We start from the raw sequence: 21,990 nt of genomic DNA, 5'->3' as shown, positions 1-21,990 counted from the left end.
AAGTGTCTCTAAAACCTTATCAAAAATCCAGATTTATCCTATCCGCTAGGATAAAAATGGGCTTCAGACTTGAGTTGAGTATCGCTCTGAATACCTCTAGAATCTTATTCGTTTTGTCAAAAGCGACACCACAGATAAGATTGGAGATGCCTCCCTTTACAAACGCCAAGTCACTTTTTATCCTCGCTAGGATAAAACGTCCTATGTATGCCACATCAACAACGGATTTGATCCTTTTTCGTAGGATAAATTTCACTGGGGTTAAGCTTCAGCATCAAGCTCTTGTCTTGATCTTCGCGGATCCATGCCCGGCACAGCGATAGACTCCTCTCAACACCTTCGAGTGCGCTGCAATCAGCAGCCAGATGCAGATACGCCGCATAAACCATGACATGTGCCGGTTCGCTACCCCACATACTTGGCATGCCCAAACCGGCGCCTTTTACTACCAGTGCAACAGCGCTTCGGTCTAGAAGGATCTCCTCCACGGCATCACTTTTGGTGACCGTGTTGTTCTCTCGGCCGCACACGAAGGAAGATGATGCGGTGATGCTACTGGCAAATTGGGCCACGCTTGACAAACTTCTGAACAAAGCCTGGAGGCCGGAAAGATTGCCTAGAAGACACGATGAGCTGTGCGAGTTCTTCGAATTCGAAAAACTCGTTGACGCCATGTTCGAAGACGACCAGCCATTTGTAGATGCCTCCGTTTTGCGAGTAAGATCGGATTTTCCCCACTGCAAACAGTTCCTCCTCTTCCCCGTTGATCTCCATGGTCATCTCTTTTGCAATCTTCCATCCGTGGGGGTAATAAAAATGAGGCTGCTTCATCATACGCCTGATCAGTGAGGGCACTGTGAGCGTACGGTTGTTCGGATCATCAGCGTACAATGCGCCTGGAATCTTGCGCTGTCCTCCGCTCAGCATAGTTGTCGGCAAAGTTGCCATGACCACACTCAAGACGAACTGCTTCTTTCGTGCCATCGCCGCTACGACATGCGAGCAGATCCATCCGTTGGCCCAGAACTTCTTGCAGTCACACCTGAACAGCGCCCGGATTTGCTCGATTTGCTTCCGACGATAACTGGTTCGAGTGTAAACGTGAAGTCGTTGACCGCTGATACATCAAGTACCTCCACTTCGTGCAGCGAGAAATAGTGGAGATTGATGTCACGCACTGTGTGCTCGTCAGGAAGCTTCCCTTGTTTTGCAGCGATGTTACATTTTCACGCGATCATTGTTGACTTCGGTGGCGGGTCCGTCTTTCGACTCCATGTATTAGTTGGATGCATTGAAAAGATACGAAGTGATGCGTCATTTGTGGCCCACGGCTTCACGTTTCTCGTAGAAACTCCCATCCGCGATATGTTGCTGCGCTCTGTGGATTATCTCGCTTGGTATCGGTCCTTCGCAATAGTGCCCGATGCTGCGTCGCCGCTCACGAGATCGAGAATCCCGGGGATAGAATCGTTCAAGGCCACACCCGTCTTGGCCCTCTTTGCGGTCACTCCACAGGTCTTAATCACTCGGTTATGGGCTTCTAGCGGGTTTTGGGAGGGCACGACACCTGGAATACGCTTGTAGCATACCATCGAGTCCAGTCGTCTTCAAGGCAGACCTTGGTGAACCAATCAACGTCTTCATCTACAACGCCACTGTGCATGCACAGGCGACTCAGATTTACTTGGTGCATCCGCCGATGCGAACTTCGCACCACGCTATTTCCCACCGTTTGGTGCGTAAAAAAACGAATACTCGGAAAACGACAAAAACCACTCGAAAAGCAACTCGACCCCCTTGGTCGTTTCTTGGCTTCGCCCTCTGCAATCGTCTCGCCCCCTTCTTGCTGCTTCTTAATCACCTTCCACAACCGCTCTACGTCCTGCATGGTGAGCGCGGTGCTGTTGCGGATCACGAGCTCGTCGTCGAAGCCGAAAGTCTTGCACCTCAGCTCCACCTTGCGCTGCTCGCCGTCCAGACCCAGCAGTCGCCCATTGTGTTCTGCATGACCAGGGGCTGGTTACTGACAATCTTGTTCTGCGCGTTCAGAGCTCGAGCCAGCCAAGCCAGATCGGTCACATCGGGCACGCTTCGATCACCTTGCAAAACACCACTGCCGACGGGTAGAGAGCTTTGCAATGGACAAAGAGTGTTTCGCGATAACGTCCAAGTCGTCGAAGGGCACGGACGTCTGCGGGTCGTAGAGGATCGACATCTCCTTCGCACCCCACATGATCTTGTGCTCGCCAGCGCCGTTAGCAGCGTCTCCAGGAGGTGTGCAGCTGACCTTGTGGTCCTTCCAGTGGCCTCGCTAGCATTACGCGTCGCAGTAGAAGGTGCACTTGCATCGTGTGCAGCGCTTGAGCTCGTTGCCGGGGGCAGCGCGTTTGCCGCACTTGGCACAACGACGCAGCTCCGGGTTCTCTCCATGAGTGCAAGCTTCTCGCCAGGAGGCAGCACGCGGCGCTCGAGATCAGCGCGCGTGTAAAAAAAAAAAACGGCGTCAAGCAGCGGATATTGTCGCCACCTTCGCCGTTCAGTTCACTGCCCGTGTGCGCGCTGATGGCGAACGAGAAGACAGTGCCTCGGCCAACCTGGCGACGCGCATCCAGCCGCAGCTCGCCCTCCCCACAGCGTCCACCTGAATGGCCTGGCGTTCGGCGAGAGGCAGTTCCACGGCTTCAGTTTGGCGTATTTATCGCAGGCCGAGTAGAAGGCGGACAGTGCCTCAGTCGTGACTCCAGCGCCCGAAACCAGTCCAGGACGCTCGCTCACTTCCACCACGGACACAAGGTCCTTCCAAATCAAGTGCTGCGAGAGCTCCTAAGAAATAAGTAACAAAACACAGCGTCAGCATCAGTACAGCCCCCACCGACTTGCAATCCAGACCAAAAACGTACTGAAAATGAGCATCGATGCCGTCCGAATCGGAGAGGTACGAGCACTCGATCCCCAATGCCGAGTAGCTCTTCCGCAGTTGCCCCCACAAAGTTCTTGTCCGGGAACACGACCTTGTCAGGGCGGTGCTAGGGCGTGCTGGTGGGCGGGTCCAGCATGGCCTGCAGCGTCAGGTCCAGCACGGTCTGCGGCGACGGATATACCTCCGGCGGGTCGCAGATCTTCTTGGAGACCACCTGCCCCAGCGGGTACAGGTTGTTCACCAGAATGCAGTACGGGCGGCAGGGCACGGCGTCTTGTCCCTCCTCGGCGCCGGCGCTGGACGCCGACCACACTCGGAGCTGGCGCACCACCACCTGCCACACCTCCAACTGCTTCTTCTCCAACTTGCGGTAGCGCTCCACCTGCTTGGCCGTCAGCAGCATCTCCGTGCTCACCACAATGTCGGCTACAAACAGCAGCAGCAACCGATACAGTCAGCCCTGTTGAAATGCATTGATACATGGCTACATTGGACGAACCATCGCCTTCCACCTCGAATTGGGTAGGCCACGGGGCACATCTTCACCTTCAGAGTCCGAGTCATCCTGTAAGAGCAGTAGCAACGGCAGGGGGCAGTAGGAACGTCAAAACCGAGGAATAAAGGTCAGAATTTGATAGTCGAGGGGGAATTTCGACTTTTACTAGCGATCTACAGCGCTCCAGACGACCACAACGGCACGACTGGCACCGCCAGGCGGTGGAGAAGCTGATGGAGAAACTGACACGCACCTGGAAGTTGTTCCACTTCTCGTACTTCATCGTCAAGAACTGCTCGGACGTCGCCATCGTCGTCGGAAGAGGGAATTGGGTAATGAGACTAAAAGTGTAGCCATAGAGGACTATTTCTGAGCCAGACTATCTTGGGATCAGATTTGTGCTCTTGATCGCAGTTCCGTAAGTGTATCATGGAGAACCCTGTGCTTGGCCCGGCAAAAAACTTGTAACTTTCCAAAACCGGGTACCAAACCTGGTCTCCTATTTTTATTTCAAATTTTATGCCGATAACTGCTAATGTTTACGCTGACCGGGCTTGTTATTTACCAAACGTCGGTTCATATTCACAAAAAAGTGTACTCACATTTACCAAACGTTGCGATGTATCGGTTCATATTCACAAAAAAGTGTACTCACATATCAAACAACTTTATTTTACATTCAGTGGGTATAAATAACTTATCTCACTTCAACCGAGCTTACTGAAGATGCCCAACACCGTATCTCTCTCACCAAACGTGGAGTGCCTAGTAGGCATTGCGTTGCCTACTGCATTCAGCTCAAGCACGATCAACGCTTTGTTCTCGGGCACGCTCAAACCCTGGTAGTACAACTACGATGTATCAGCGAGGTGGCACAAACTGTTTTTTTAGTCAAGAATCTCAAATCATAGGCTTAAACGTCTGGGCGTGCTTGAACAGGGATCCAGCTCGCCCTTGCCGCGAGTGGGCGTCTGACGCCCTGCAACCGCGCAGTGCTCACGAGCAACTCCAATTCCGATGCGCGCAAGTACAGAGCTTTAACCGGCAACTATATATCTTCTGAATCAGGAGTCCTGATCCCGGAAAACTTGCCGTGGGACGTGGCTGCACCGCTATGAGCTAAATTAGCGATGCCCTCGCGCTTGCAAGCTGCATGTATGACATGTCTGAGGTAGATGTATCTATCTTTCTCATGGTATATCTACAAACAATGATCTATTTACCACTACGTCGACATACAACGGTCTATTTACAAAATGGTCTATTTACCACTACGTCGACATAGTGACCTTGACACCGCCAATTGGTTTGTAACTACCAACTGCCCCAGCCAGGAAACATCGTCGAGTTCAAGCGGTTTATCTGCCTTCTATCATTGTTGTCACTTAGCCAGTAGTTAACGACTACTTAGGGCTGATACGAATACCGCTAGCGAAAGGACCACGAAAAGCTGTAAAATCACGCCAATTGGCAAGACACTCCGACGCAGAGCTTCAGAGGGCAGATGTTCCGCAGCACCTTACCAGCAGTTTGGATCACAAAATGAAGGGATTACAGGACTATTATTCTGGGATAGCACTAAAGCTGCTAGCGCAGCCCACATCCGATTATTTGAAGCCGATCAGATGAAGCCTCCCGTTGAAGTTAACACTTCAACTATACTGAATACTTCAGACTCAGATCTTAAGATACTTGAATGGGTAGTATTGAAGTTCTCAAGGTCAGAATCGCTCAAACTTAAAAAGCACCCAACACCACCATTCATTCCTGAATTTGCCGATTCCGCGACCTGCAGTAGAAAAAAGGAGACGGTGAGCTGCGCTCGCCTATCGAGCGCGTTCTAGACGTACTGAAGTCGATGCGTGCCCCAGTCTTCTCGTTGCTAGAGCGAGGACAAGGTGCCGACCGCTAAAAGTTACTTTGACCCCAAGAAGGTTGCTTAACTTTTTTTTAATTATTTTCTTTTTTGCAGATAGTTTCTGGCGTTAAGACACAGCAACATGCATTACCCAACGACCTGGCGCGCTGTGAGAAGTGCTGCAGTAGTTGGAGGTCTTCAACGTTTCAGATCACTTCACTGTTCATTGGTGAGAGATGAGACCTATCGATAGATTATTGTGGAACTAACACTTTTTTGGTTGTGTAATCTATTGACTTTGACGCTGCAGGCGATTGCTTAGCCACAGTCGCCAAAAAACCCTCGGAGCCTCTCTGGCGCACAGCAGAATCCTTTTTTTTTCAGGCTGCCGGTGCGCGGTTGCCGTAGCTGCTGCTTTCGAGCAAAACGAGCGCAACAGGAGCTTAGGGACATCACCAGGCTCGGGAGAGTGGAGAACCTGGTGCTGACGCTGTGGACGCAGCGCGAGGAGCTTTGCTGGCCGCCCACGCCGCCGCCAGCGACCGCGAGGACGCGCAGCAGCAGCTGGCGCAGCCACTCAAGACGCTGTCGGAGGAGCTGGAGCTCGTGGCGGCCGCTGCGACGACCGTGCCGCTCGCCGCCGCGCTGACCCCGGACTTCTATGCAAGCTACCTGCTCATTGTGCTGCTGGCGAAGAAAATGTGCGTGAGCAACATGGCTACAAAATGGCGGACTGGCAGACTGAAAAAATCCTACATGTAGTCTTTCTTCGTACAGGAATGACGCGCGGTTCCTGTGGAAGCGCATCGCGCGGAGAACTCCGAGGAGCTCCCGTGCTGTGTGGGAGATCGGCAAGGCGCTGTGGCAGCGTTGGAGTTGCTGACGATTGCTTGCGGATTATGCGGACAGGAACCTGGCTGCGCAGCGTATAATATGCCGCAATGAACTACGACTGGTCTCCGTCGCTGCAAAGGACTGATCGAGGCTCTAAAGAGTGCGCGCACTTCTTCTTCTCATTGAATTGTTGTGTTAAAGTTGATGCTGGCCTGACCCTTGTTGTTGCATTGTTGTGGTTATTGTATAGCTGCCACCCGCGAGGGCACTGCAGAGCTGCTGAGTCTTGCGTATTCGACAATTTCGGTCAGCGACGCCGCGCTGGGCTTAGCTCGGCACGAAGACGCGATGCAGTGTACGTAGCCATTGGAGGCAATCACGTTGGTGAGAGTATCGAGCACTCACAATTCGTTGCTGCTTTGTCGCAATAGACTGCTCGTCGCTGAACTGGGAGGTGAATGCGGCGGACCAAATGATCCTGCCAGAACACGGTGTTCAAGCCGTGAGGTAGGCTCTGCAAGTCAAAACACCAGTGACGCCGAGTCCACCGTCAGCACGCGCAGTAGCAAGAGCAGCAAGAGCAACAGCAGCAGCTCGTCGTGGAAGCAGAAGCGGCGACGGCTCAAGACGGAGCGGCTCAGCAGCACGACCATGGCCATTGGGACCTCCGTCATCTCCAAAAGCTCCCCCAGTCTGGCAACTGGTCGTCTACATCCCCACCGTGCTCCTGTCCTCCTGCCGTGTTCGAGGCCGTATTGCCCTTGGTGCTCTTGGGCCAGCACGTGCCGCCTTGTAGTTCGTCCACGTCAAGGCTCCACAGCCTTACTTTTGCTTGCCACAGCGTGCTGAAGTCCGACATCTGCACGTTCGAGACGGACTTGATGCCGCCCGGCCAAGCGCCCACGGAGCTTGCAAGGTCGCGCAGATCGTGGGCGACGACCTGGCGGTGACGAATCCCATCGAGCAGAAGGCTTGCGACGCTTTCCTGCTGAAGGTGAACCAGATCGCCAGCAACACGGCGTCGATTGAGGCAGTGACGGTGGAGAAGAAGTCTGGCTAGACATGTTCATTGCTGACCTGGAGGAGTGTGGCCGCCGGTGTTAAGAAGGGCGCTCCGTGCCATGCTGAGCGTTTGGTCAAGTACAACCAGGCTCAGTCTATCGAGAAGGATCGCGACGATAAGACAACGCTAGTGGGAATGGAGAAGCTGGACAAGTACGCGACTTCTAGGCATGAACTCGTGCGTAGACAACTAAGTCTGGGCAAAGGTGTAGATACATGTCGAGGTGGTGCTGGTGGCCAGCTTCAGACCTTCAGAAGCAGCATCCCCATTAGTCCACAGTCGCTCACTGTGGCTGCCAAAGAGCAGCGCAGAGCTGAGTTGAGTCGTGTCGTGTCGCCTGTGGATTTGGAGTCCAGTGTAGTTCACCTACATCTCGTCGCAAAATTCAACAAGGTAAATCTTGTAATACTACAGCGGGAGGGTATCGAAAAATGAAACTTCAATTGCCTGTTGACTGAGCGATCCTGGGCATCATGGCATGCAGAAGTCCGGGACCAGAGTGTTGCCGAGCAGCAGTCCGTCTGACGTGAAGAGATATCACGACCTCGCAGTTGAGTCCTTGGGCCCCGACACTAGTGCCGGGGCTATTTGAGAACTGGGCGGTGATGCCTCGGCAGCATTCCGCCTGCAGAATTGTGCTAGACTTCCAGCGTGCAGGTCTTGCAGGCGCTTGAACTCCGGTGTATCCGACTTGGGCATCTGCACCTTGTCCACGGGTGATGGAGGCTTGGAGGCACCAGTGTGTGGCCGTTGGCGTGCAATGTCTTCGATTCTGGCACATAGATGGTGTACTGTATATATAGCCTATGCATCATCGCAAGGAACAGGACGTAAGGAAACTATGGGATCTGCTGCGCCGCATGATGCGATGCATGCACGTGCATGCATTTTTAGCGGCGTATATATAGACAGATGAGGTCTAGAAGGATGCTGCATCATCGCAAAGAACCGAAAAAATGCTTAATTATGTCTGCTGTTTAGTCTTTCCGTTTTTGTGTTTTTCGCGCTTTCATACGTCTACAGCAAACGTATGAAAGCGCAAAAAAAACGCAGGGTACATGTTCTCTGAAATTTATTTCAGAGTCTACCGGTGATACTACTTTCCGCGCTGTTTTTATATATTAGAATTTAGCGATGCCCTCTTTGCTTGAATAGTGTATCTGATGTACGGGTCACCCATTTCATATCAAGGTTTTTGTTAAAAAAAACACAGCCTTCGTAATTTATAGAGTCTGATTGTCCATAAATCTTATCAAAGTAAACAGTTGCTGGTCCAACACATAATGAAAAGCCTTTAATATCGTATACCTCTGGTCTTTATGAATCGCCCACGTGAATGTTGACCCTGTCGGCGACGCGTCCATCTCGCGCTACACGCGAATGTAAGTAATTAAAACGGTAATTTATTGAGTGGGTTTTTCTTGGGATAAATACAGGTCTCAATTTATCCCATGGGACCCGATCTTCATTTTTGCCAGACACCACGCGCCCGAGCTGGGCATTGCCGACTTTGGCGAGAGCGAGGAGCAACGCAGACTGAGGAGACACACGCCGCTCGGCGCCGAGAAGTACGAGGTCGGAGCCACGTACACCTTCGATAATCTGGCGCTGGGCAACAAGGCGGGCGACTACACTGTTTCGTGAACATCGCGAAGGGAACCCCACCGAGGACCCCGTCACGCCGCTTACGCTGGGCAAAGCGCCGCCGCTGTTGAAGCAGTTCTAAAAACTCAATAGACGACCTGACTCTCATCGTCATCGTACACGTGCAAGTAGGTTACCTTTTTTACTACCCTTATTTCACCCTGACCGGAACTTTTACCCAGAACTCTTTCTTAGTGAAAATGAGCGCATGTTTTAGGATTTTTTACTACCCTTATTTCACCCTGACCGGAACTTTTACCCGGAACTTTTTTTGGGTAAAACACCAGGTCAGGCCAAACATCCGGGTAAAGCAAGAGTGTGCTTTGAATTGATATTTAGTAGCAGTGTTTAATACATGCTACGATGTGCTATGGTGTGCTTGGAAGTATGCAGATGTGCTGTACACGGCCGAGCAGTTCGTGTCGTTCGGGCCGCAGGCCGAGATCAAGGAGTACTGCACGCTGTTGTCGTACCATATCCACCGTCGTCGGCAATCCTGTCGCCCGAGCACAGCATGAATGAACTCAAATCTGACCGAGGCGTCGGTGCCCAGGGACGCCTGCACCAACAACGGAACGCACTGCCTCCGTTCCTGGCGTACTCGGGCTCGAGCAACGTCACGGCCTCAGTCGTGTACGTGTACAGCACGACTTTGTATGAATACGTGTAAATGCTGAACACGTACAGTCGATAAAAAAAACGTTCAACTCGTTTCAACAACAATCGAATGCTAAAATGTTTCAACAGTAACCGAGTAAATGCTGAAACCCGACGAATGTCTTAAGCGCCATCACATCAAAAGTTCTGCTCTTCCACCTCCATGGCCTGCGTGGCCCCGATATTCAAGCATCTCGGCGGCAGGTTCTACTGGTGTAGCGTATGTTGCAAGCAGTACAGCCTGGGCTATGCCGATGGAAGGACGCACTATCAAAACATGAAGGCTCACCTGAACACACAAGTCCACAACAAGAGGAAAGAGCGACTCGAGTCTCAAGCTCAACAGCAACAGCATCAGCGTGAGAGGCTGCAACTCGACCAACAGCATCAGAGTGGGCGTGAGGGGCTGCAACTCGACCAACAGCAACAGCATCAGCGTGAGGGGCTGCAACTCGACCAACAGCAACAGCATCAGCGTGAGAGGCTGCAACTCGACCAACAGCATCAGAGTGGGCGTGAGTGGCTGCAACTCGACCAACAGCATCAGAGTGGGCGTGAGGGGCTGCAACTCGACCAACAGCAACAGCATCAGCGTGAGAGGCTGCAACTCGACCAACAGCATCAGAGTGGGCGTGAGTGGCTGCAACTCGACCAACAGCATCAGAGTGGGCGTGAGGGGCTGCAACTCGACCAACAGCAACAGCATCAGCGTGAGAGGCTGCAACTCGACCAACAGCATCAGAGTGGGCGTGAGTGGCTGCAACTCGACCAACAGCATCAGAGTGGGCGTGAGGGGCTGCAACTCGACCAACAGCAACAGCATCAGCGTGAGAGGCTGCAACTCGACCAACAGCATCAGAGTGGGCGTGAGGGGCTGCAACTCGACCAACAGCAACAGCATCAGCGTGAGAGGCTGCAACTCGACCAACAGCATCAGAGTGGGAGTAAACGCGCACGGCTTGTAGTCGACTTGACGACTCCTCCACCGCCGCAACCTGCGAGGCAGCAGAAGCAAGTGGAGACGCGGCGAGAATCTCAGTCTTCTGCTCGTCGCCAACTTCAGATGGACACCTTGAAGGAACGTGGCTCTACTAGTCGCCAACATGTGGAGAAGCGGCGCCCCTCTGCTCGCCAACGTTCGGTGGACACCCTGAAGCAACTTGAGCGCGGCTGGAAGTACTAGCAACGCAAGTTAGGTGCTAAGGTGTGATACGACAGCGCTTTCTCCGGGGTCTACCAAGGCCGGGCCGTCATTCTTTAATTTCCTTGCCAAGTGTTCAAGCTCCCTCCACCTCAACGGCAGCGCTCCAAGGGCAGCCAACCCAGCGGCCGATGCCCGGACAGTCGAGCCTCCAGCGTCCAATTCCAGCAATACAGTAGACCTCAAGGTAAGAGAGAGATTACAGGACATGTAAAGCATGAATGGAAGAGGTAGCGCTAGTGTTGCGGGTTGTGTGTATTGATTAAAGTCGCCCTCTACTGCAGACTGCCATGAAGATGGCGCCGTCCAGGCCCGCCGCCTTCGCGAAGCCCTTCGTGCTCCGCACGTTCGCCAACCCGACGGCCACGTCGCTGGCCATCGAGAAGTTCGGCGTGACGAACGCCAACACCATCCGCAACCTGAGCTACGACGAGATCGCCGCCCACAAGGCGAAGAACGGCGAGGGTCAGTTCGTCAAGAACGGCACATACACGATCGACACGGGCAAGTTCACGGGCAGCTCGCCCAAGAACAAGTACATCATGGACCAGGCCCCGTCCAGCCAGAACATTTGGTGGGGCGACATCAACCATCCCGAGAGAGCCGAGGTGTTCGACGAGCTGTACGAGACGGTCACCAAGCACTACAGCTCGGCCGAGAAGGTGTACGTCTTCGACGGCTACGCTTTTCGAGTCCGACTTCACCATCGTCAACGCCTGCAAGGCACTAACAAGAACTACAAAAACACGGTCTTAACTCGGAGGTCTTTGTTGCCTTCAAGATCGAGAACGACGTGGTCATCGGCGGCACCTGGTATCGCGGTGAGAAGAAGAAGGGCATCTTCTTGCCGTTGGACGGCATCATGGCCATGCACTGCGCGGCCAAAACGGTGACACCGCCCTCTTCTTCGGCCTGTCGGGCACGGGCCGCAGCGTTACCTCATCGGTGACGACGAGCACGGCTGGGCATCTTCAACTTCGAGGGCGGCTGCTACGCCAAGACCGTCAACCTGAGCCAGGAGAACGAGCCGGACATCTACAACACCATCAAGCGCGATGCTTTGCTCGAGAACGCGTTCGTGGACGCCGAGGCCAAGGAGCCCGACTTCTACAACACGTCCAGGACGGAGAACGGCCGTGTGTCGTACCCGATCTACCATATCCTGAACCACGAGCCCACATCGAGCGGCGGCCACCCGTCCAACATCGCGTGCACGCCTACGGCGTGCTGCCGCCTGTGTCCAAGCTGAGCGACGGTCAGGCCATGTACCACTTCCTGTCCGGCTACACCGCCAAGGTTGGTTGCCGGCACGGAGCGTGGCGTGACGGAGCCCGCGGCCACTTTCAGCGCCTGCTTCGGCGCCGCCTTCCTACCGCTGCACCCCACCAAGTACGCGAAGAAGCTGCAGAAGCACAACACGTCCGTCTACCTCGTCAACACGGGCTGCACCAGTGGCGGCTACGCATGAGCATCAAGGACACGCGCGCCTGCATCGACGCCATCCTGGACGGCTCCACCAAGGAGTCGCAGTTCTCGGACAGGGTTTGGTAGTAGTGGGAATACTGGCTAGTAGTCATACTACTACTACTACTATCCAAATTCTGGCAATAGTAGAATGATATATCTATTAGTAGTGAGGCATCGGTGGTACTAATAAGACTACTAATATGACTACTAATATGACTATTTGACCATCATTCCGAATTCCGAGCTCCATACCCAAAAACCTCCGACCCTCCGACTTTCTCCGACTCGTACACAAAACATGCGGATAGGAGGGGGGTCACCTTTAACTATCACCCAGCTACGCGCTACGCGCGAACCTAAAACCCCTAAAGGCTCGCTGCGCTCGCTGGGCCAGAACCCTAAGCCCGCTGCGGCTCGCACGCGTCGCCTCCGCTTGCTAGGTAGAGCACTGCTGGGTCCTGGGTTTGACAGTCCGTGTGCTACGCACACGGACTAGGCGGGGGCTCGCTACACTCGCTCCGTGCCATCCATCCCAAGGCTCCGACCAATGAGCAAACGGGACGACTAATCTATCTTGGACTGTGTATGCATAACACTTTGGGAAGGGGTAGGGTAATACTGTTATGCTCCGACCGCGCTTGACTGGGGATTTGTATACCTATCATCTTAAGTGCGGTCGGAGATTTGATGATATTCTACCATATCAGGCTTCTATAGGATAAAAACACCCCAAAACCACAAATAGAAGGCCATTCACCATCAGATGTCTAGATACCCCCTCCTAACTGAAAACCAGCTGCTCAACTATAATAACGGTGCGTCGCATTATTGGGGGATACAATATTGTGATCGGCACCCCGAATGTCTAATCGGATAGTAAATCCGTCAAGGTTTTGGCTAATTTAGACTTCGAAGTCTTATTTCTTTCGACTGATCACCTAATTAGATCCCCGCCTCTATTTTAGACTAGGAATTATCATGGCGATTAGCAAGCAGGTCCATGTGGTTAATCCGATTCGCAACAGATTTGTTTGTAAATAAGGCGGAATGTCGCCGTGGAAGTCGACATTCCGTGCTATTTGAGCTAAATAATTATAGCTCTGTAGAAGTCACCAGCTTTGCAGCGTGCAATATGGAAGGTGTCAAAGCATTTAGAGGTGGTGCACTAGATAGTCAACCTGGTCGGAGCCTTATTGGCATGAACGACTCCAAACTTCGGGCGATATTGGCCCAAAGGCGTCTTGGTAGCTCTTAGCCGCCGTCGCTAAATTAGACCGAGTCGAGTCTCGCCAGCTTGTCCAAGCAGGATTACACACTCCTATTTGCTAACCGATTTCGCTTTGTAGCTAGTTTTATACCCTTATGTACGGAAATTCAAATCCGATTAAGATAAATATGTTAGCTAATAAGGCGTGGACATTCCAACCGCGTTTCACAATACATGTAATAAAGGTTAAAGGTGCTCTAACCACCTCGCGCCGTCAGCCATCATCGAGGACCGCCGGCACCATCTGGTCGACAAGGAGGCCAACTCGGCCTAGTGCCACGTGCTCAAGGAGACGTTCACCGGCACCAGCGACGCGCTCAACCGCGCCGCCGGCGCCGCGCCGGCGGCGTGGACGAACCGAACATCGCGCACTGGACCGCGCTCACGGTCGGCTCAGCGGTCAAGCTCCACAACCGAGAAACGGCCCCGCCAACCTGCTCATCCTGGCTGTGGCCGAGCCCGACCCCAGCGAGCCGGCCGGCATGTGACGGGGCACACAGCACTTCTTAACAGAGGAAGCAGGAGTATACAAACTTCAAGTGAACAGTCGTTCACATGTCCCTGGTCTGCAGGGGACGACTTGACTTGAAAAGCGGTAGATCTAAGACTGAATGTATTTATAGGTTGGTACAGATTTGGCCTGCACGACGTCCGGCGCGCCCACGCCACCAGCCAGCGCGACCAGCCCCTAAATGGAGAAGGGGCCGCAGACTCAAGGAGTTACAGGGGTACCTGATAGCTCCACTGGAGTTAAGTATTGGAGTATCCGTATTTTATCCGTAATATATTTCCGGATTATTCTTGAAGCGAAGCGAATCTCTTAGTGCTCCTGCGCGTGACTTCCTCTCGCGCCTGATTTTCAGGGAGGTGTCTGACGATGTGAAAAAGGCATTCCTGTTCATTCGGCCATTCACCGTCAACACTGGTGGCCGTGTGGCTTTAGCCAAGGGGGTGGGCTCGGTGTGCACAGAGGACTGGTCGAGCTGTTGTTGTTGAACGCTGCAGTACCCAAGCACTCCGACCAGCCGCTGGTTCCAGCGTTCGTCCACTGCCACACCGGTAGCACCGTATCGGTCACGCCCTTGGTATCACGCGTGCCCTCGTACATGTGCACGAAAAAACACTGGTAACACCGCATACCTTCGACCCATTTCGGTTTCTGGTTTACCTGAGGTTCTGCTTGTTCCTTCTTGACAGAACGGTTTTTGCTGGCCGCTGCAGCTCTGGCTGGTTCTTGGTCTCTTGATGCCGCAGAAGCGTGGCACCTTGTGCTGAATGCGACTCCTGTTGTCGCTCTGCTATCTTGCTGCCCTTTTGCTCCGTTTCCTGTCCACCTGCTGAGAGTGTCAACGCCGCCGTCCACATCCATCACCATCAACCGCATTCGCAGGGCCTATCATTTCCCTTCGCCATATCAAGACCCACAACCCGCGACATCGGAGGCTGTGTTATCCGCGCGTGAGCCACTTCATCAGCAAGCGCTGCGCTGCCTCCTCGTACACGCCGACTGCGTGACTTCGAGTTCGAGCGGCTTGGCGTCGAAGTCGGTGGCTCCGCAGCGCTGCTCTTCTTCATTTTGTCTTTCTGGTCTTTCTTGCGCTGCTTCTCTCATTCCGCCAGCTTCCGCTGGCGATAGTAAATCACTTTCTCCGGTTGCGCGCACGTCGTACTCCAAAAATCCACAATCGCAGCCCTACACGACGCACACCACACCGGAAAATGTTGCCACGACGCTTAGGTGCCTTGAGCTGCTCCAGTTGGTCCAGAATCGGCACGTTCAACGTGCCGATTCTGAGCGTGACGTTCCCAACTACGCACTACTTAAATGCAGGCCAGAAGCATTTGGCATGATACGCCCGTCGACACGCGTGGCAGTGCATCAGCACGCACGCATCAGTTGCCTGCCTGCAGAACTCGCAGTGGCGGACGTCATCTCCTGCAAGCGACAGCGTGGCTATCGTGCACGGGACGCACGAGCGTTATGCAGTCGCGGTCCCAGAAGAAGTCCTGCGCCAATGCCGTTGTGCTTCAAGTTGGCGGTGACGCGTGACTGGTCGGCCAGCGCTCTCTCGACGTAGGTCGTTGCTGGAGATGGGGTCTCCATCCTCGTTCACGAAATCCCTCATGGCCCAAAGGAAGGATGAAAAGAAGTTGTGGAACTGCATGATGTCCTTGTCCTCGCCGTCGTCCGACGCGCTGGCCTTGATGTGCGTGGCCAGGTTGACGATGAAGCTGGGGCCGTTGATGGTCTTCTCGTCCACGCTGCCCTGGCTGTTGTAGATGGGCTTGGAGCACACAGCAGGCTGCCGAGCAGCGTGGCCAGCGAGAAGATGCGCGTCATACTGCTGCGAGGCCTCGAGACCGGCCGTGCCCTCCGTGTCCAGCCAGACAAGGCCATCATTACCATAAAGAGGCGTTCAGCACGAGCGCTTTGGTGACGGGTCCACGAAGGTAGGCGCGACGACCCGACTCCAAGTGTCAGGACATGAGCAATGCAGAGCAGGAGCTGGCCGTTGCTCGAGTACTGGAGGTAGCACACGGCGTCCGAGTGCCAGTGCATCATGGCAGCGGACGGCGCGGCGTCCTCGGCCGTCCGGAGTGAGGTGTAGCGGTAGATCCGTCTGGTGCTGTGTCACCGATGAAGAAATCGGGGGCCGGTGGCTACGGCCTTGCTGAATCGTCACGTAGCTCTGCATGGCCGCGGCCTGGGACGGGCTGGAGCCCACACGCGCCAAGGTCGTCTGCACGTTGCACTTCGCGCCTTTCTGTTTTCCTGTACGTAATGTTTTCTAATTGGGTAACAATCATGGTTACTCCCTCCACCCGCGGTGTATACATGGCATGGTTACCATGACATGGCATGGTTGCCATGCCATGTATACACCGCGGGTGGAGGGAGTAACCCGTATACGCACTAGTCGCCCATCAACCCTGGTGACAAAATTTGCGCCCATCAAACCTGGTGACAAAATCTGGGCCTGCTTGAGTGTCAAAAGGGTTGAACGCGAGTACCCTCGAGAGAAATGGGCACAGAGAAATGGACAGTCACCAGGGTTGATGGGCGCGAGTACCCGTGTACACCGCGTGTGGAGGGTCGTCGAGTATGCCACGCGTCGCAGCTTGCCAGAGAGCAAACCGTGCCGACTGTCCCCGACGGAGGGCCAGCCAGACGCTGGCGCTGCGTGGACGAGAAGGACAACGTGCCCCATGAGCTCATGGGCCTGCACGCGCAGTTCGTCAAGATCCAGGAGAAGAAGCAGGAGCTCCTGGAGGAGGAAGGCAACACCGTCGACGATGAGTGAATGAAGCTGTCCAAGGAGCGTAAACGCTGGCCGAGCAGGCGTGTCAACATGAAGGGCGAGGACGAGCTGTGGCGCGATGAGGACAGTTGTTACGAGCAGGAGGATGCGTACGTGTGCCTGGAGGCCGAGGCTCGCCAGACGAAGGTCAAGATCATCGCGGCCGACCTGCTCGCGCGGCGCAGATATGCACTGCCGCACGTCCGGTGTGACCGGCCACTATGCTAACAACGACGCTCACGCCTTGGATATCGCGCGGCGCTTTGTCAGCAACCTCAACTACCGCAAGCAGCCTTTCGTCACGCAGACGCCGGTCGAGGAGCCGCTGTACTCGCCAAACGTGCTTGGCGGCGTCATTCCTGTAGACTCCCGCAAGCCGTTTGACGTGAGGAAGGTCATTGCCCGCATCGTGGACGGCAGTCGTTTCGACGAGCTCAAGAAGGAGTACGGCCCCATCATGATCACGGGCTTCGCGCGTTTGTACGGGAACCCAGTGGGTATTGTGGCCAACTATGACATCTTGTTCTCCGAGTTCTCCGTCAAGGCCGCTCACTTCATCGAGTTGTGCAGCCAGCGCGGGCTTTATGGTGGGTAAGAAGGCCGAGCACGGCGGTATCGCCAAGGACGGTGACATGATGGTAAAGGCCGTCTCGAACGCTGTGCCCAAGATCACGTGCATCATTGGCGGGTCGTACGATGCAGGCAACTACGGTATGTGCGGTCGAGCGTTCTCGTCGCGCTTCCTGTACATGTGGCTGAACGCCCGCATCTCCGTCATGGGCGGAGAGCAGGCTGCCGGTGTGTTGGCAGAGGTGCAGCGTGACAACTACGAGCGCCGCAAAGAGAACTGATCCGCCGAGGAGGAGGCAGCCTTCAAGCAGCACACTTTGAACAAGTACGAGCGCGAGAGCTTGGCGTACTACTCGACGGCCCGCATTTGGTACGACGGTATCATCGATCACCCAGTTCAACAAGCTCATCGACAAGGAGACGAAGCTCCTGCTGGACGAGGAGGCCAAGCGTGAGGAGAAGATCTGCCTTCACACGGAGCTGATGAACAACGCTGGCTACTGAGTCCTCGACTCGCTACATGAGCACTCAAAGGTGGAGGCGAGACTTCGGATCCAGCAGGCCGTGCGTACTGCCGACTTGCAGAAGTTGGTGTTTACTCAGGCACCGCGTGATCCACCAAGAGGAGCGTAACGACCGTGCTAAGGACCTGAATGGATCGTCGCGTCGGTAGAAGGGCGACAAGTCTGACATTGAGAGCGTCGGTGGTCTGCAGGTGGACCAAGGAGTCTCCTTGAAGGAGACAGGTCGAGTACGTGTAGAAGCCGCAGGAGAAAGACGAGGAAAACAGCCATGGTAACGGATGAAATCTGATATAATGAAGTTATGGGAAGTTTTCAATCTCGGCTAACATATACTTTATTATTACTTGAAGTACTTTATATATATAAGTATGGAGTTTCTTGGGTACGTTCCAACAGAGGAGGCATGGTTCCATCTTGAGGTAGATCGGCTCGTTGTACTTGCAGAATAAGACCTTGATCTCGTTAGCCAGGATGGCGGGGTGCTTCTGCATGATCAGGTTATGTTGCGCAGCGCCATGTACTGGATCTCAGGCTCCGCGGACAGCAGCGTTATGAGGGGCGGGGCCATCTTCTCGGACAAGCTCCTCTCGGTGTCCGCGTCCGAGACGTTCTCCAGGAACTTCATAATGACCTTCACAGCGGACAACACCACAGCCGAGTTGGCGTGCTGCAGTCTGGACGTGACGCATTCAATCATGTCCTCGGCTTCTTTGGCATATACCCAACCAGCGCGTCCAGCTCGAAAACCTGTCCCCACTCGTTGTACTCGTTAACCGCCGCGAGCAGCTTCTGCAGCACGGAGGGCCTGGTGACGCGTGCAGCGCTGGACGAGCGAGCGCGTACGGGCGTTCATCTCCGTCTTGAGCGCGAGCAGGTCGGCCGCGATGATCTTGACCTTCGTCTGGCGAGCCTCGGCCTCCAGGCACACGTACGCATCCTCCTGCTCGTAACAGCTGTCCTCATCGCGCCACAGCTCGTCCTCGCCCTTCATGTTGACACGGCTGCTGGGCCAGCGCTTACGCTCCTTGGACAGCTTCATTCACTCATCGTCGACGGTGTTGCCTTCCTCCTCCAGGAGCTCCTGCTTCTTCTCCTGGATCTTGACGAACTGCGCGTGCAGGCCCATGAGCTCATGGGGCACGTTATCCTTCGCAGCGCCAGTGTCTGGCTGGTCCTGGTGGCGCGGTATAGAAACGCTGTACCATACATTTGGTACAAAAGGGTGCAACCATCGACACGTCATCTGTGCAAGGTTTTTTGTTTGGATTTAACCTCGTTGATGCACTGCGCGCGCTTTCATTTTCATTTTTTAAAAAGCGGTATGGACCGGAAAGTGCTGGACGAGCTGCGCGCCAATCTACGCGCAGCCAGGAAAGACGCTCAAAACGCCAGGGCCGAGGCTAATACGATACGCACCGAGGCCAAAAGAAGTATCCAGGAGATTAATGATAGACTTGATCAGTCACGGGCAGAGACAGCCGCCGTAAGAGAAGATGGAAATCGTCGACTTGAGCAAGCTCAGCGCCAGTCGGAAGAACATCGCCACGAGATCGCTGCTGCTCGCCAGGAGACTGCTGCTGTACGGGAGCAAGCTCAGCGTCAGTTCGAAGAACATCGCCAAGAGATCGCTGCTGCGCGCCAGGAGACTGCTGTTGCCCGTCAAGAGACCGCTGCTGTACGGGAGCAAGCTCAGCGCCAGTCGGAAGAACATCGCCACGATATCGCTGCTGCTCGCCAGGAGACTGCTGCTGTACGGGAGCAAGCTCAGCGTCAGTTCGAAGAACATCGCCAAGAGATAGCTTCTGCTCGCCAAGAAACTGCTGCTGCCCGTACTTCTGATGCTCTCGCCGCTTCCCGTCACGAAGAGCTACTGACTGAAATTCGGAAGCTTAGAGAACTGCTGAACTGGAAGTCCAGGACGTCCACTCGCAATCCTCAGAAGACCGACCTGACGCACGAGTTCATTATCATGGCTGGACGCAAAAAACACATTTCCAACTCCAAGAAAGTGGAACACATCCCAAAATTCGATCCCGAAACAAGGAGAGCACGAGACCGCATCACCACAAGCCAGACACCAACGTTGCGAGATGGTGAGTTCATTCGAATGAGCGTTTTGTCTCGTCAGACGAGAACGGCGGAGAGGGCGATCCGTGAGCATGAAAAGAATGGCGAGTTCCTGCTCCAGCGAGGGTACATGGCCAACGGCATCGATTTACGCCAGAATATTAAGGCTGCCGGCAAGCGCACATACAGTGAGGTAATAGATCTGGCGGGCAACGGCAAACGAAGGAGACGCACTCTTGTTAACTAATAATCAACCACTTTTTTAGAGAAACCGTCGGCGCAGTGGACGAAAGCGCATGAACAGTGATGCTCGCTACATCTACTGGTACGCGGGTTGCAATGGGTGGGTCGACATTTGGCACACGCTGATATTGCACATTCGCGAGGCGACCACGGGGGTCCCTTCGTTGCTGGATCGAGACGACTATGAGCGCTCTGCGCCCGTGCTCTCGGTGAGTAACTAATGGGTAGTCAGCACAGGACATGGTTTGCTTGATGCCGTGTCCTTGGCCACGCCTGAGAGGCTGAATACGTTGGAACGCAGGGACGGGAGGGATGACGATAGCGGCAGAAGTATGGCCTACAGCCTACAGTTCCTACCCGTGTTGGTTATGTTTTGAATTTCCAATTGAAAATTTTCGACCACAAGACATGGATACGGCATCTACATGTAGAATGCCACATTATATTATACTCTGCACCGAAGTTTTGCATTCCACAGTCCGTCGTCGCAGTACGGCGAGGTGACGTCAGCCGGCAAGCAGCCCAGAACCAGCAAAACTGTCAACTGCAGAATATGCGATATCGGATATCTAAAATTATTCGGGCGAAGCAAGCGGAACGCAACGAAATGCAGTGAAGAAGCGCAGATTGTTTTTTTTTACGTCAACATTGCTTTTGAATGACCATGCGTTGGCTTTCGTGGGATAGATAGCCTTATGCGGTAAATGATCTGTGCGGTAAAGCTATTCATAGTCGAGCACTGTTGCAATGGCTCATTCCTCGATTTTCTTCAGAAGGTGCACCCAGTCGCCCTACGGTCGAGTTTCGCGTGGTCGGGAGGGGGCAGGGAGGTGACCGGGTGGAAACCTTGCGTGTAGCTCTGAGTTCGTCGCGAGTGGCTGCTGCTGCTGGTGGTGGTGTGGCCGCTGCCGACGGCACTTTTGCTGAATTCTGGCTTGAACCGCCCGGACTCGCGCAGGATCTCCGAGTAGTAGTCGAGCTCTTCCTGGTTCCATTGCATATCCCTCGCGTTGGCGGCGCTTGCTCGCTCGACGAACGAGGCCAGACCATCGAGGTTCTCTGGTAGATCTGGAGGGGCCGGAAGCCACGCGTCCGAGTCGACTTGGGAGAAGCCGTGCGAGTGCGGGGACGACGACGGACTGCTGCTGCTCTGCTGGAAACCTGAACAGCTGGAGGTTGACACGGAATTGGAGCCGCCGGCATGTTGCTCGTGGACTCGTCCAGACTGCAGACGTAGAACTTCTACGATACGACTCGTATTGTGGGTCAGCTTGGAATCGGGTGGTGCTGACGACGGCGAACCAGACCTGCACGTCTCTGACGGACGAGTCGATATGACGTGCTCAGCCGGTTGGGCTGGTGGTGGCGAGTGATCGTCGCGCAATGCTGTCGAGTCTCGAGAATGACCAGCTTGCCTGGAACTCGCTGGGTTTGGAGGGTTCTGCGTGAGTGTGGTTGGCTCATGTTCGACGATATCCCAGACGTTTCTGGTTTCGGATTCACCTTGTTGAGCTTTTGTCTTGCATTGCCAAGCTGCAGACTTCAACCCAAAGTACTTGAAGAAGGCCCCACACGAGTTGAAGGGGAGACTATGGAGTACGCGCATCTGATCTGGTGTAGACTCTTCAATTGAACTTCAATTGATTGGGCCAATACTACGCTACGGGGGTCTGTCGACGCTTCTGCAGCAGAAGCAGAAGTTCTGCTTGGTGGGGTTGTGGTGTGGTTACTACAGAAGCTGAGCACTTTGGTTGGTTGCTCAACTGAGAATGGACGAGTTGACACGCACTGGCGCATGGTCGCCAACTGAGTCGGTGGGTTGTGCTTGTGACTCGCACACTCGGGTGTTCCCGTCCGCGTGGTGTTCACTGGCGTCAACG

At 54.3% G+C, this 21,990-nt stretch overlaps 9 protein-coding genes across 9 annotated transcripts; 5 read left to right on the top strand and 4 right to left on the bottom strand.

The window, feature by feature from the left end:
* Positions 1-552: 552 nt before the first annotated feature.
* PHYSODRAFT_342489 (hypothetical protein) lies at positions 553-3,726 on the bottom strand (the record flags this gene model as incomplete). Its single annotated transcript, XM_009540973.1, has 10 exons — positions 553-1,042; positions 1,794-2,001; positions 2,122-2,282; positions 2,322-2,442; positions 2,528-2,559; positions 2,642-2,823; positions 2,901-3,026; positions 3,102-3,346; positions 3,452-3,485; positions 3,670-3,726. The coding sequence occupies 10 exons, from the start codon at positions 3,724-3,726 to the stop codon at positions 553-555; spliced, it is 1,656 nt and encodes a 551-aa protein (XP_009539268.1).
* Positions 3,727-5,274: 1,548 nt separating this feature from the next.
* PHYSODRAFT_342488 (hypothetical protein) lies at positions 5,275-9,485 on the top strand (the record flags this gene model as incomplete). Its single annotated transcript, XM_009540972.1, has 11 exons — positions 5,275-5,314; positions 5,777-5,975; positions 6,052-6,143; positions 6,359-6,463; positions 6,540-6,610; positions 6,675-6,860; positions 6,950-7,158; positions 7,192-7,323; positions 8,650-8,806; positions 9,202-9,313; positions 9,355-9,485. 11 exons carry the CDS (start codon positions 5,275-5,277, stop codon positions 9,483-9,485), a joined length of 1,434 nt encoding a protein of 477 aa, XP_009539267.1.
* A 400-nt stretch (positions 9,486-9,885) lies between these two features.
* On the top strand, positions 9,886-10,191 carry PHYSODRAFT_392162 (hypothetical protein; the record flags this gene model as incomplete). The annotated part of the gene is made up of 1 exon (XM_009540971.1): positions 9,886-10,191. A coding segment is annotated over one exon (306 nt), but the record flags the coding sequence as incomplete, so codon positions are not given.
* A 772-nt stretch (positions 10,192-10,963) lies between these two features.
* On the top strand, positions 10,964-12,141 carry PHYSODRAFT_342486 (hypothetical protein; the record flags this gene model as incomplete). Its single annotated transcript, XM_009540970.1, has 4 exons — positions 10,964-11,365; positions 11,455-11,587; positions 11,630-11,897; positions 11,970-12,141. The coding sequence occupies 4 exons, from the start codon at positions 10,964-10,966 to the stop codon at positions 12,139-12,141; spliced, it is 975 nt and encodes a 324-aa protein (XP_009539265.1).
* A 3,245-nt stretch (positions 12,142-15,386) lies between these two features.
* Positions 15,387-15,967, bottom strand: PHYSODRAFT_307890 (hypothetical protein; the record flags this gene model as incomplete). The annotated part of the gene is made up of 2 exons (XM_009540969.1): positions 15,387-15,779; positions 15,812-15,967. The coding sequence occupies 2 exons, from the start codon at positions 15,965-15,967 to the stop codon at positions 15,387-15,389; spliced, it is 549 nt and encodes a 182-aa protein (XP_009539264.1).
* Positions 15,968-16,893: 926 nt separating this feature from the next.
* Positions 16,894-17,301, top strand: PHYSODRAFT_248077 (hypothetical protein; the record flags this gene model as incomplete). The annotated part of the gene is made up of 1 exon (XM_009540968.1): positions 16,894-17,301. The coding sequence occupies one exon, from the start codon at positions 16,894-16,896 to the stop codon at positions 17,299-17,301; it is 408 nt and encodes a 135-aa protein (XP_009539263.1).
* A 711-nt stretch (positions 17,302-18,012) lies between these two features.
* On the bottom strand, positions 18,013-18,873 carry PHYSODRAFT_289256 (hypothetical protein). Its single transcript, XM_009540967.1, has one exon. The coding sequence runs from the start codon at positions 18,837-18,839 to the stop codon at positions 18,570-18,572; it is 270 nt and encodes an 89-aa protein (XP_009539262.1). The 5' UTR covers positions 18,840-18,873; the 3' UTR covers positions 18,013-18,569.
* A 248-nt stretch (positions 18,874-19,121) lies between these two features.
* PHYSODRAFT_362563 (hypothetical protein) lies at positions 19,122-20,139 on the top strand (the record flags this gene model as incomplete). Its single annotated transcript, XM_009540966.1, has 1 exon — positions 19,122-20,139. The coding sequence occupies one exon, from the start codon at positions 19,122-19,124 to the stop codon at positions 20,112-20,114; it is 993 nt and encodes a 330-aa protein (XP_009539261.1). The 3' UTR covers positions 20,115-20,139.
* Positions 20,140-20,879: 740 nt separating this feature from the next.
* PHYSODRAFT_348627 (hypothetical protein) lies at positions 20,880-21,975 on the bottom strand (the record flags this gene model as incomplete). Its single annotated transcript, XM_009540965.1, has 1 exon — positions 20,880-21,975. The coding sequence occupies exon 1, from the start codon at positions 21,714-21,716 to the stop codon at positions 20,880-20,882; it is 837 nt and encodes a 278-aa protein (XP_009539260.1). The 5' UTR covers positions 21,717-21,975.
* Positions 21,976-21,990: the final 15 nt, after the last annotated feature.

This window comes from Phytophthora sojae, assembly GCF_000149755.1.
Source record: "Phytophthora sojae unplaced genomic scaffold PHYSOscaffold_17, whole genome shotgun sequence".
NCBI classification, from domain to species: domain Eukaryota; phylum Oomycota; class Peronosporomycetes; order Peronosporales; family Peronosporaceae; genus Phytophthora; species Phytophthora sojae.
The sequence above is the reverse complement of the archived record's forward strand: the minus strand, read 5'-3'. Positions and strand labels throughout refer to the sequence as shown.